At 39.9% G+C, this 14,531-nt stretch overlaps 1 protein-coding gene across 1 annotated transcript; it reads left to right on the forward strand.

The window, feature by feature from the left end:
• The first annotated feature begins 537 nt into the window (after nt 1-537).
• Nucleotides 538-7,949, forward strand: CCDC201 (coiled-coil domain containing 201). Its single transcript, XM_074573498.1, has 3 exons — nt 538-560; nt 2,362-2,942; nt 3,859-7,949. Exons 2-3 carry the CDS (start codon nt 2,382-2,384, stop codon nt 3,943-3,945), a joined length of 648 nt encoding a protein of 215 aa, XP_074429599.1. The 5' UTR covers nt 538-560; nt 2,362-2,381; the 3' UTR covers nt 3,946-7,949.
• The last annotated feature ends 6,582 nt before the right edge of the window (nt 7,950-14,531 follow it).

The following is a 14,531-nucleotide window of genomic DNA, read 5'->3' on the forward strand; positions in this document are numbered from 1 at the left end:
TTAGCTGCAAAGGCCGTGAAATTCAGACTACAGTAAAATACTCTTCAGTTTACTCTCACTACCTACTTTCCTAAAAGAAGAGCTTTTTCATGGCAGATTTAACGTTTGTTTTCTCATGTATATTTTGGGCAAGAGAAGCAGTGAGAAAATAAAATCAGGATGGGAACAGATATACTCCATCAACCTATATATGTTCATCAACATAACATCCATGTTGAGACAGATCCCCAATGTGCCTTAAGCAGCTGTGTGAAGCCAATTAGCCACTAGATGTGTTTTTGTGATTGAAATAGGCAGCAAGCAGCAGAGATTCAACAGCAATAAATATAGCACATAGATAAGTTGGCTAGACTATTTTCCCGTGATTAATTCATCCTAGATTTCTATTTAGTAGTTTATTAAGTTAGCAGCACTGCTGAAACTCCTAAAAAAAATGCTAAATGTGTGATTTAGGGAGTCTCTGAAGCAAAGGATGTTGGGAGGCTAGCAGGGCTATAAGTGAAATAGCAGCTGAAACCAGGTCACCTGAGAAGCAGGGGAAGGTATCAGGGGGAAATCAGGTAGGTCTAGTAAGGTGGGGTTGTTGTTTTTGCATTTGGTGGTTTGTTTTGGGGTTTTTTTTTGGGGGGTGTGTGTGTCATAGTTGCTGTAAGATAAGTTCTCTGTGGTTAGACTCTGATATTCTTAAATGGTTTATCTTTCTCTGTTGTTTTTAGACTTTCCTCCTCTATCTCTAATGGTGTTATTAAAAGAACTGAATAGAAAAAGTTTGTTGCTTGGATATATGTACCTCTAAAGCACAGAAAACTGTGAAAGAAAAAAAATATTTTGTTGTTTTTTTCAGAAACTTTGGTTGAAAATATTCTTTTAAAAATAACTTCTTAAAGAAAAAAAGCTTTTAATTGACCATCTAAATTTTAATGGGTAAGGGGAAGACATCAAGATGCATAGCTGAGGGTACGCTGGGGAGAGGGGAGGGTGGTTGCAAGCTCCTTCTTATTCCCTCTCTGAGTTTAATTATGCAAGCTTACCGCTAGTAAGCTTCTATAATAAAGACTGAAGGAAGACAATCTGGCTGAACAGGAAAGGAAAAGGCAGCGTCTGTAGGCTGAGTGCGGCTTATAATGTGTCGCACAAGGTAGCACCGCTAAGGAGCTAGAAGAGAAATGGGTATCCAAATGAAAGTGATAATGGGGTTTTCTCCTTCCCCCGCCCTTAATTCTAAGGAGGGGAAAAAAAAAAAAAAAAACACAAAACCCCTGACTCTTGCTGTGTTGAAGAGTCAGAAGCTCTGCCTTTTGCCTCTTGTTCTTTAGAAACACAAAGTGGATGTGAAACTCTGCTGCAGTCAGACCCTATACAGGTGCAAAACATTGACGGCAAATGGAGAACTGATGTCTTTTACTTAAGCAAACCCATTCGTTGTCATGCCCCCCTGCCCCAACCTCGCCAAGGCCTTTGATCTATAGAGCTTAGAATAAGGGCACTTAAAACACATTGCCTCCTTGACGAGCTTCATGCATTCAACCTGTGTGAAATAGCTGAACTGCATCACGAAAGCACAGAGTTCAACAGGTACTAGAAGTACTTAACTGCTCATCTAATTAAGATATTTATCTTAAGATATATCTTAAACTGGATATATTTATCTTGGGCTTCTCCACGTGTAAGAAATCAAGTTCCTTTTTGTCGGGGGTTGGCAAATGTGTAGAGGAAATCCTACGAACAGAAACACCCTTGCTGCTGCTGTAAATTCAATTGAAAACAGACTTGCACACAGTTATTTTAGGATCAGCAGAAGCAGCAAGCCTAATGTCAAGTAAATAGGAGGGAATGTGAGGTTTTTGAGCCCCCTCTTATGAAAATAAGAGAAACAAAATGGCAGTTGAGATGCTTGCTTGAAGCCAGAACTCTGCGCATCTCTCTAGAGCACTTGAATTTTGCTATGCTACGGTAATCCCTCTGGCATGTAAATTTTCACCTACCTACCCAGTGTTAGCAGCTGTAACCCCAAGAGCGTATTATTTGTATACTCTGAAGGAGAAAACGCTGTCTTAGTGATGTTGCAGTTAATGAGGTATCTTAAAAAAATTCTAGCGTATGTGGAGCTCCACATGCAGAAGGCTGGGATAGGACTGCGTGTTGTGTGTGTGATAAACGGTGTTCTAATGTTTTGTTTTCAACACAGCTCTTCCAAACCCTTGGAGAACACTGATCTATACAAAGGATATATTCTATGTAAAGATAGAATGCAGACATGAAAATAGGAACACCTTGGGTTTGGTTTTGCAACAGCTGAACACCTTACGTGGCGTTTCTCACTATGTGAACTATGACACATTTTTCTCTTATTTTCTTAAGGCAATAAACCTGACCTCAAAATGTCAGAGGAAGAAGATTCTTTTCTGAATGTTAAAAGATCTCTGAAAAAGAGAATGGTGAAACACAGCACTCCAGTGGACTCAATGCTTTCAAGAACAATGCCATCTCTTACAGATCTAACAAATCAGTCAATCAAGGACCAAGATGCCAGTGAGAGAGTTTATGGATCTCCAGTGCCAAAATCAAATCTAAGTAGAACATTAGCTCAAGTATCATTAGTAAGTGTTGAAGCATACATCCCTCATGCGTCCCCGAAAAGGCTTTCAACGGTGTGTGATTCACAAGAATTAAACAGAGAGATAAGCCAAAGCTCTCCGGCTGTGTTTTCTAGAAGGAGGCTTTCCACAGTGTTGGCCTCTGATGAATCAAATGAAGAGCCAAGTGACAAGCCAAGTGACAAGGCTGACACAAACATGGAAACTCAAGCTTCTACCAAAGCATCTGAGAAGGATGCAGTAAATCCCAGGAGCGGCCCTTCATGGCTTGTTACTGGAATACCAGGGATAAAAGATGTCCCAATAGTAAAAACCAGAAAGAAGAAAATTGACAAAGCTCTTGTGGTACTTGCTTTCCCTTAGTTGTGAAATAGCTAAGTTACACAGTTTGCTACCAATGCTGAATATATACAGATCTCTCTAGTAAGATGGGAATACGTTAGTTATGGAACGAGAACATATATTTATGAATTGAGTTATAACCTGCTAGAATTTGTAGTATCATTCCTAATCACAGATTGGATGGGATGCAGTCTTCCAAACAAGTACTTGCTTGTTAACTTACATGATTAGTGTACACTAGTGCAAAAGTACATTATTTTTTTAAATGTATCTTTCTTTAGGAGAAACTTAAGAATGGGAAGAAATCAGTGATTTAAATTCTCAAGTTTCTTAGTGTTGGCAAGCTAACTAAAATTGGAGAAACAAATAATCTAGTTCTTTCCTTGTTTAATCCAAATCATAGCGTTTTTATAAAAAGAATGCCAGTCATCGCAAATGGGGTCTTGTATGCAGTCCTTTGATTAGCATAGGGTTTGCAGGGGAAGGCTTAGATTAACACACCTTATGCAGGTCTTTATTTTTCTGTTCTGTGGAGCATGAGAAGTCAATTTTCTAGAACTCTGATTATTGGCAAGGGCCCTATGGAAAGAGCTTAGAAAGGGTAGGGAGGCAGGAGAGTCAAACTCTAAAGGTTGTCACGTCAGTGTGAAGCCATCAGATTCTGTTCTGGTTTGGTTTTTCCCCTGTCCCATATTGTTCACGGGTGTGTTGAAACCCAGGAAAACTTGCCTGCTTTGAGAGTAAAAGCTTCTTAGCTTAAAACAAATGGAAAAATTTAGCCAAAATACAGTTGGGTTCATAATACCTTTGTGTATGTTGTTTGGGGTTTCTGTTGGTTTTTTGTTGTTTTGTTTTTTTTCCTATAAGCAGGTGACATCTGAATGGATTAGGTTGACTAATATTTTCTCTTCTATAACAGAGAAAGAAACAAAGAGAATGGCTGCTTCGTCAACTTAAAAACATTGAGGAAGCAACTGAACACGAACTGACAATTGAAGAAGCTTGATTGAACTACCTATGGAATTAATGCTTTAATCACATCCTTCTTGTGGGAATAGCTGGTTCAAGTAAATCACACACCTCACTATAGTGCCTGTTAGACTTCCTCTTTCCTTCCAAAATATTCTCTTTCTGTTGTTTGTTTTGTGATTCTTTTTGCCTCTTAAATCTGGGATTAATTAACTTCTTAATAAATTAAGAAGTGCCTCTACATGAGAGCCAATATTAATTTATAATGGCTGAAGGCCATTCTTCTTCCTGACCATTCTCTTTTGTGTAGTATTCAAATTTTCTAGGCTTGCTCATGTTCCTTAAGTGACAAAGTCCTAATGGCCACATAGAGTGCAATCCTAGTTAGCCAAAGGAGAATCTCCTCATCTAAAGAGTAATCAAAACTGATGCAATCAGGAATGTTTTTGCTGCTAGCTGGGGAGATGAGGAAACAGTGAGAGGCACCAAAGAGGGAGGCCAGCCTCTAGAGATTACTAGTTAATGACAGTTTGTTTTGAACTTTTGGCATAAAATGAGTTTGCTCCAGATTGTAAACGCACCTCACTGTTGCATTGGAGGTCCTTAATGCTCAGTTGTGTGTTTTGAGGAGGTATGGGTTTTCTGTTTTTCCTCTAGAGCTGCTGCACGGGAAGGAAGAAGGGTGTCTCCCTGACACCTCTACTGGCAAAATGGCAATTTATCTCAGAGCAGCTTTTTCTAAAGCACCAGTCAAGAAGCGATGCAAAAAGCATAATGTTCATGTTAATTCCTGCTGCTGTCTGTTAATCTTTAGTCAGAATTTAACACTTCTAAGAGATCTATGGGCCGTCAGCAGCAGGGACCCAGCAGAGATTTACCATGTGCACACACATATCCCTGCATTTGTGTGCCTCTAGCAGATGCACTTTCATGGGTATTCTGGCTTTGCAGCCTGTCCCAGCTACTATCTAACTACCCCAAAGGTTAGAGGTCCTGTTCAAAAGAAGCTGCGAATTAAGGATGGAGGCAACGGAAGCTTTTGCATTTCCTTCTCACACACTGAATCTTGTAAAATCTCATGTCCAAGATGGTAGAGAAGGAGAAGCATGGCCCAAGACAACATTACGGGATAGGCTAACCAATAGCAGCTGTGTTGGGCTTAAAAATGCAAGAGTGGAGTTGTGGTTTTACAACATCTTTTAGGATTTAAAAGGAATTAGGAAGACTTTGCTAATGATTCCTGAAGTGAAACTCTTCGGAGTTTCTTAGAAGAGCCTTATCCTCAGACCTGGCTCTCTGCGGTAGCCAGGCGGTGGAGCAATGTTGCCCCTCAGGTCACTGGCCCAAGCATGTTCGTTTGGTTTGATGTTTAGTTAATGTTCTGGTATTTGTTTGTGTGTGTTACCCAGGCTGCTTGTCTGGCTTCCACAGGTTCCTCTGGCAACCAGGCAGCTCCTGGCTGATGCAGATCCCAAGCTGCTTTTGAGATAAAATAGGCATGGTTGCAGATGTGCTGCTATTCCCCTTGAGCTTGCAGGCTTTCCATCACCATCTATGACTTGTGCCAGGGGCCGAACTAAGATCAGGCAAGTGCAAGGTTAGCGTAAAACCCTCCTCTACCCCTGGGACAAGCACAGATTAGTCTGGCCACATGATCCAATGCTTAATCCAAATGACCCAGTTCTGTCTCTTGTTTATTTGTACCTTCCCAGATAGCCAGTTCCACTTGTTCCTTCTTCAGACTTCTCAGCCTGGTCTCAGAAAGCCCTGATACTGCTTCTGCTTTTCTCCCTCCCAGTCGCCTCTCAAAGCCACTCTTCACTCCTGCCTGAGCCATCCAGTTCCTTGGTCTTCTCTAATCTGGCCTCTAGAGGCTTCCTTCCTTATAAGACATAGAAGTCTTCTGTCTTCCATGCCTGCTCTTCACTGCTGGATTCCTCGCGCATCTGATACAGCTCTGATACCTGATGTCAATCTTCTGCCAAAACTCAGACTTAGCTGCCATACCCCTAAGTGCCTTTGTCTACTTAAGTTGCCCCACCCCCCACCCCTCCGTAATGCTAAGCCAAGCAGAAGGTCATTAAAGGCCAATTGGACCAAGTTCCAGCCCTTAGCAGGCCAGGGATGTAGTTGCTGGGAAAGTCCTTCTCAGACACTGCTTCCAGCTACAGCAAATGCAAGAGGAATCTGGGAAATATGGCTGCTTAAGATCTAAGAAGTTTTTTGGTTTGTGCCAAGTGCAATGTTTTCCAGGAAACAAGGCTGCCACCCTGTCAAATTCATGGAACTAGTTGGTACCAATAAAATACCAGAGACTTTCCGCAGTTCCCCAGAGTGGTAATACAGAATTGACTTTGACCGGGTCTTTGCAAGTCCTGAAGCTGTATCAGGCAGACAGATGGACAAAACTAAGGGCTTTCAGGATTTTGGAAACTGCTTCTATTTCCTCTCTTTGGAATGTTTAAAAAGAAATACAGAAGACTAGCATTTCTCTTGCAGTAATTTAGGTCCTCAAGAATTTGCAAAAGTCACAATATTGCTCTGATAACCTTTCATGTGAAAATATTAATAGAATTAATTGGTGCTTCAGGGATTTTCTGAAATGTGTCTGATACTCTAGTCCAATACTCTACATCAACAGTATTATTGTTAATTATAGGTTAGAACAGCAAGGGAATTCAACCAGACCTATATAGCACTAAACTACACGTTATCCCAAGGAACGGCTTGTCTCTAATTTTTAAAAGCCAGAATGTTAGGGAATATGAAACTACATATATCAAACTACACATACAAAACTACAATGCTAGTATTGCCTTCCATGTGTAAGTATATCCATTGAGGCAAAATTTAAAAAAAAAAAAAAAAAGCCTAGTATTTCTTTTGTTTACAGTGTTTGCACTTTCCTTTGTTTTTCCAGTAGGTTCCCAAGTCTACTGGAGTTTAATGCTTAAGTTTAATGATATAGTTTTCTGTTATAGTATACGCATATACTTTGAGTTAAAGGCTTTGAGGGACTCGCTAGTAGTATGCAGTTTCAATGTTGTTTAATGTTTATCCTCTAGTGGAAACAATGGCAAATTACTGTTTGGTTAACTACTTTCTTCATGTGCAAAATTCCTTTACGCGTATTTATATTGCAATATCAACACAGTGTAACAAAAAAAAAAAAAAAAACAAACACAAACCAAAAACCTCAAACTTAAAGGGAGCCATGGAGTCCAACACCTCCAAAAACTAGGCCTCTAATTATTAGTGACCTTAAGTATGGACTGCAGGTGCTGAGGCCAGAAAAGATTAGGGACTACAGACACCTTTCTTATGACAAGATAACCCCCACTGCATCGTGTTTTGTAAAATAGAAAAAAAATAAAAAAAAAAACAAAACACTTTTTCTGCGTGGATGAATGTGAATCAGAGTTGCAACAAGTTCTGAAGCCTTGCTCTTGTCCTGGCTTTCAAAAGCAACACTGATCACCTTTGTAAGTTCAGAACAGCCTTCCCACTGAGGGTGCTCTTTTAGGGCAGTATTTTTCCTTTAGAAGTTAAGCTATGACCTTGACCTAGGGAACTGTTTTCAGTACACTTGTCTCTGAACGGATATTACACAATCTACCTGCTGATGGTGACTAAGCATGATGTTGGATGGAGAAGAACAAAAACACTACCAAGAACAGATGGAAGAGACAGAAATGTCTTCACCCTGGATTTATGAGCTCAGCCTTGTTCCCACTGAAGCAATGGTAACACTCCTGTTGACAGAGCTTGGAGTGTTCTGCCCAGCTGCAGTGCTTCTGTAGGAGGCCAGAAAGAAGAGAAAAAAATGTTTAGCGTGCGTATTTAACATATTTCAGTTTTAAATAAAAGAGAACTGGTAACTAAGCTACTTTTCTGATCATAGCTGAACAATTTTAGGGCAACTAGGAAAAGTGGAAAACTCTTAAATAAAAACAGATTGTTTTTCTTTTATAAATCACAACATAGCTACATTCCTGCTATGGACAAAGCCCTGAATAATAAATCACGTAGCAGTGTCACTGACCTGTACTTGGGTGTGTTTTGTTCTATAAGGCACACACGCACAAAACCCCTCCTTAGCTCCATCTGTTGTTCAGTCCCCAATGCCTATTAAACAGTTCAGTCCTCAAGACTTCTGACTTATTAGAAAGAAGTGAACAAAGTTCAGTTCAAGCGAACTGAAATTTTGACTGAGCAGCACCTAGAAAAGTTGGACCGGTTGAAGATATTGAGTAACATTTTCAAATGTTATTAAAAAAACAGAAATAAGCACAGACCCTAGGACCGAACCTAAGATATAGCCCCTCCACCCACCCCCCCCAACAAAAATCCCCTCAGACCTGCTGCTCAGTCCTTGTACTGCTATGTAGGTACCTAATACCCCTATACAGTGAAATTTTGTTTTATAGTGCAGTGAGTCCCAGTGGGCATGCAAGACCCCGTAGAGCTTGACAGCCGCTTCTGGTTACAAGCCTCCTGGCACTGCCCATGCACATGATCTCATAATACTTTACACGTGTCCCATCCCTCCACACTGAAATGGGACGTGCGTGCAGGAGATACGCACGGACACCAGCCAGACAGAAGGTATAGCTATCTGCCTTTAGTTTCAGCAGCGCACAGGATAAAACTCCATGAAGTGAGATAGATACCGCATTTCAAATCCTCTTCTCATCTGAGATAGGACCTTAAAACCAAGCATCCTAGGTCACAAGGCAGTAATCACCATCTCTAGGCTTACTAAGGAGTCCAGGCTTTTAAGCGGTACCTGACAAAGTTGTTCTGCTTTGCCCAAGTATTCATTGAAAACAAAGATTGAACTTGCATCATAGGTCAATGACTTACTGTCTTGCATCTGCGATATTTTATTTCTTGAATGTTCATGGGGCTTTTTTTCTGTTTTAATTCATTTTTATTGAAGAAACGGAAAGAAGAAGGGGCAAAAACATCCTTCATTACTGCCAGGGAGTGAAAAAAAAAAAAAATTTTCTGCTTCTTACTGTTGCTGACATTTTGATCCCTTTTGTTGTCCTCCATTTTGTCCTTTTGGCCTGTTCTAGCTCTAAATGTTCTCTTCTAACTGGCTTCTGCTTTCAGCTCTTCACATCATTGCAGGTTTGTCCCCTGTAGTGATCCCCTTCTACGGGCAGATACCATAAGCTTCCTAAAGCTTACATTTTATGTCTTGTCCTAAAGCAGAGATGACATCAATGAAAGGGGAAAAGAAGTATCTTATACCTCTAGGATAGGAAAATAAAGGTTCTCTTTCTAGAAATGGAATAATCCAACTTTCTAGTATGGAAAGGTTATGTGAATTCAGATACAGGAAAGAAAGTATGGGCAGTACTACTGAAAAATTTACTGGGAGAGAAACTGGATACAAAAAAGCACTTACAAGGTGCCCAGGTAAAATGGGTTTCAAAGTACACTTCCCAGACAAGAAAATAACGAGCAATTCATTGCATCATACAGCATGCAATTAAGTCAAATTGGCACTGCGTGAGAGTATTCATACAAAGCAGATGGGCGCTTTAGCACCTGTTGCTCCTCTCAGAAAAACAAAACAAAACAAAACACAAAAACCCAAAAGCTGCACAAACCATAGCTCAACAACAGCAACAGGCTTTGCCACCATGGGAGGGAAGCCATTACAAGTAGACAAAAGGCTTACAAGTGCAATGGAAACTTTTAATTACAACACATATGCTAATGTGGATATGTGTTATAATTGTAACTGTGCTAGAGGGAAGAAAGAAGGGGTGGAACTGGGATGGTAGAGAAAGAAGTGCTGTTTGGCATCCTGAATGCCGCCGGATAGCTGAGAAAAAGTCCACTGAGTCTGTAGGACTAGAAATTATACTACAAAGGTTATGATGCAAGCGTACAAATCAATAGTGTATCCTGACCTTGACTAGTATATTCGGTAGCACGTGGGTTTTTTGGGCCACAACTGGGTGATGATAAAAATTGATTAAAGACAGCAAAACACAGAGCAGAGCCCTTACGTGAGACTGGCAAAATGAAAAGACTGTGATCGCTACATTTGGAGAAGAGATAAGGCAATAATAAGGCAAGCAAAACCACAATAGCAGGCTCATGACACCTAAAAGGCCATTTGGCCATTCCAGTTTCTCAGAATGAAAAATCAGTGGAATTAAAGGCAAATAAGACTTGAATTGATATTTTAAAAGGTGTGATTTTTCACATACACTTAATAAATCTGCAGAATATGTTTTCACTAGATAGATGTCTTTGAGAAAATTATCAAATTGGGGGGGGAAAAAGTACTATATATGAAAATGTAGAAATTAACATTAAAAAGAAGGTGGTGTCAGGAGGGTTGTTTATTTTTGTCATGTTGACCATGTCATGGTCAACCAGTCACTGATTGTAATAACAACAACAACAACAACAAAAATAAAACTTAAGTCATACTTGGATAGTTACACATATAAACATTTCTCAATTAATCAGATTTCATGAGAGAAAAACTTTTGAGACATCTAATAATTCTTCTCTGTGTCTGTTTTAGTTTTTACAACTGACCCATCATCACCAAGCTGTGGGTCACTAGAAGTTTCATTCTTTTCCATGTGGTGTTCTACAGAAGGCAAAATCAAAGTGATTTATTGAATGCAGTTGTAAAGACACACACTCTGCTTTCATCTGTAACGAGGTGCGTTGACAATCTAATCTTGGCTTTTTGCTTTGTTTCATTATACATTAATTATATCGATTTTTTTTTAATCCAGTAACTCTGTGTGATCTCTGTGTTTGATGGCAGAGATTATTTATACAGTAGGTCAGGCAAATATCCGTATGACATTCAATCTTATCTCCAGTGTGATTTTGGTATAATAACAGGTTGGGTTAACCCCTTCACGTCTCTATTTGCAAAATGTGCAAAAGGAGCCTTGAAATTGCTGACAAGTAAAGTTAGCAGCTTCAGTTTTATCTAAAATGCTCGCTGAGGTGTATTAGTCCAAGAATAGGTACTACGCAGGGTGATCTGCCTGGACGAGGGTGTTGTGTTACTTACAAAGACAGTTACTTTGTCTTCATGCTGTTCTCCTACCTCTTCCCACAGAAAGCAAGCCCTGCTCCCCTCACACCATAAAGGTTCAAGGATCCCAAGAAGAGGCCAGTGCCTCTGAGCATCTTTGCTCCTCTGGAAAGTGTGAAGGTACCTAAGTGGATCTCCTGCAAAGAGTCTGAAATAGCAAATACATGTAGATTTTGGCTGCAGTGAGCATCAAAAGCTTTCACACTTGATAACTATCAGACACTAATTCAACGGTAGTGCTGTTTGAATAGCTCAGGCAACCCTATATCCCAGCAGCAGCTTACTTGGGTTTAGTTCTCCATGCAAGCCTCAAGCTCTCTGGAACTGACTGAAGTCCCAGAGTCTTGTGTCTCATCCTCTGGGGAAACAGTAGAGGCCCTGAAACCTGAAAGGTACTCTTGGTATTACCAGCAACAATATTATTATAATAATTAATAGCAATGATATTGCTGAAATCAGAAATGCCCTAGGACAAAAGGCAGGGACAGATTTATTGACAAAAGCAGCTGGGCAAACTGTTTTATTTTTGTAAGAACCAATGCAGAAGCGAATAACCTAGATGTGAAAAACAATTGTAAATGATCCAGAGAAATGTGCCCTCCTGTTTCAATGATCTCCTGTTTTACTGAGAGCATATCATTTTGCTGTCAGTAACAGCCCTCTTGCTCTCTTGCTGAGGACTTCAGGCTGCTGTCTTCTGCTCTGCATGCAGCCCATCCCCTGTTCCTGTAGAAGGCACAGTTCAGGCATATTTGTCCCCCGGTTTTGGCTTCCCACTTCACAGGATGGATAACCATAGAAAACGGACCTCTTGACTTACTGCAGTCTGGGTCTTATGACTTATGACCTATGACCTATTTTTATTAGCATTTTTAAAAGGAAAAAAGATGAAAAAATGGCATTTTAGGTTCTACTACTAACAGCAAATTTTGGGGTTAGCAGTAAGCTCCTTTAAAAATCCAGCCTCTCTACTGTGAAAGGGAATAGCCACTGCTGCATTGGATGAGATGTAAACCAATATAAATGAATTATTGTTGGCTGTTATCCCGTGGACACTTTTCCCCTAAGTTGTGCAACTGGCTATGACTATGATGCCCCTGGTCATGACTATGATGCCCCCCTGGTCTGGGGCTGGATCTCACTTTTTTCTCCATCACTACTGACTACTTTTCTCCCTAGCGCATGTGGAAAAGCTTGTTCCTGGAAAGCCATGCGTTTTTTTGGGGAGGATAGGGGAGTTTCACGTACGTCCTGGCATTTAACCCATGTGACGGACCCAGGCATTAAAGTAAGCAGTAGTTTTTTGTCATCGTCTCAAACTTTCCTTCACATGAGATACTGTAATATGTATTTGAAAGCCCTATTATATTTAAATTGCTTTTGGAGTAAATTCTTGGGGAATTTACTTTTTCTTTTATCAGCATAAGATAGCAACCACTTAAGAAAGCATATCTAACGGTGTTGAAAGCGGGAGGCTCATGTCATCAGTGCCTACAGCCCTCAGAGACCGCGGTAAAGGGCATGTTAACTTGGTTGGTGGTGCTCTTTTCTGTTTCTGGGCCCAGAAAGACACTGTGCCTGAAGAATACAAAGAGATTTAAACAGCTGATGCTAGTTTAGGTGCCTGGAGCCAGTGCTAAAGGGATCATTTACATTTTTCAAAGTCCCTGCTAAGCCATAGCTCATTCTGGTAGGCACTGAAAAGCCTTTATCTCCATGGCTGGCTCCATGGCTGGAATAACCTGGGGTTAGTAATGCTGACTGCAGCCGAAGGGGTGAAGAGGAAGCTTTTTTATATTAACTCTCCACACAGGAGCCCGTGCTCTGCAACGTGCTTTCACTTTACCTCTTGTCAAAGTGTTTCTGGATTATTTCTGCAGCTAGGCAAACTCACCTGTGCCATCACTGTATGGAGCAGCTGGCTCATGGCAAGATGACTAAAGGACTTTAACCTGTCTTGCCAGAAGGGCTCAATAGTTCTTAAAAAATGTCTGGCTGGTCTATGCACACACAACATTGTGAACAAGGTGTTTTACAACAGTGCCCAAACCCTTTAGGCACCACCAAGGAAATATATTACTTTTTTTATCCCATTTTTTTGAACCTGATGACCCATGATTTGGTGCAGAAAGTCCATAGCCTTCCCTAGCCAGGCTTGCCATGAGACAGCCTGTCACTTCTTTTCTCTTACTGAGTTCCTGCAGTTTTAATTTTAGGTATTTCGAAAATATTTTCCACATTCTAGCAAAATTAATTGCTGGGGGAAAAAAATAGCAAAAGTCATTCTGGAAAAGTTAGAGAATATTAGTGCAAGACAAACTTGGAACACCTCATTATCTGCATGCAGAATCTAATTCTAAAAGTCATGCTTATCCAACCAGAATAGAAAAATAATACAAAATGGCACATATGCCTTTGCCACAAAGTAACAGCAAACAGTCAATACATGCTTGAATCGGATTATACATCAATAACCTAAGCACTGTCAATTACTTGGAGAAAAAAATCCTAATAATCCATAGAGCTGAAATAAAGCATTTTTGATAGGGGATAAATGACAGAGAAGGGACTAGTTTTTTTTATATTTCTATCAATCATAGCTATTTCTTTTCATATGCTTGATGCAATATATGTGTGTGTGTGTCACATAGCCATTTTGGATATTAAGCTTACAATTCAGGATTAGTTTCTTACCTAAAGAAAAATAATGACAATATTCCATTGGTTATTTTGGGGTGTTTTAAACATATCCAGAGGAGCAGTCCCAGTAGGAAACTATTTGGCAAGTCACTTGAATTTTTGGTGATTAGAGGATAAAGATCACTTGTACACAAACTTATATAAAACTTTATGTTCTGTGAGTCACTCCATGTGGCTTTAAAGCTTTAAAGAAAAAAAAAAAAATCCCAAACTTTATTTAACATGCAAAATGAGGTCATTGGCTAAGAATTATTGAGAAACAAATGAGAAAAGTCTTGTACAAAAGTAACCCTTGCCTAGAATTCATCTGCTGTCTTCTGACAAGTGGTTCAAATTAGGGGACAACAGTTGGAACACCTAAAAATTACCATCAAAAGTCTTCAGTAAACACAACTTTACATCATGGATGTTTTTAACCTCCCGACTCTTATCTGTTTGTGTTCTTTAAAGCAATGTCATGGAGATTGGTAGATGAGTTGTAGTATTACATCAAACAGAGCCTACATAAACATATACACTACTTTCACTTCATTGATGTCCCATGGCCTATACAAAATCATTGCCTTGTTGATCGATACTGCCCTAAGTTATCATAATCTGTTCTAACATATGTTCATTAAATTTATATAAATGAAATATGAAGGGACTGATTTTTATGGGTCTACCATTTGTGCAGAAGAACATCGGCTCACGAAGTCTGCTTTAGCAGAGTTGTTGGTTTCCTCAGTTTGATTGTACAAAAGACAGCAAGGGAAAAAAGGCTGGGCCATCATTTAGAGATGACTTGCAATCATAAAGGAAACAAAACAAGAACATCTTCAAAATTTTTTTTTAATCTATGG

Source organism: Larus michahellis, chromosome 2, assembly GCF_964199755.1.
Source record: "Larus michahellis chromosome 2, bLarMic1.1, whole genome shotgun sequence".
Classification (NCBI taxonomy): Eukaryota; Metazoa; Chordata; class Aves; order Charadriiformes; family Laridae; genus Larus; species Larus michahellis.

Excerpts from the sequence above, each read along its gene's own strand:
- CCDC201 (XM_074573498.1), top strand. The coding sequence starts at position 2,382 with ATGTCAGAGGAAGAAGATTCTTTTCTGAATGTTAAAAGATCTCTGAAA. Across the intron at positions 2,943-3,858 it reads AAATTGACAAAGCTCTTGTG|AGAAAGAAACAAAGAGAATG; the intron begins GTACTTGCTTTC and ends CTTCTATAACAG.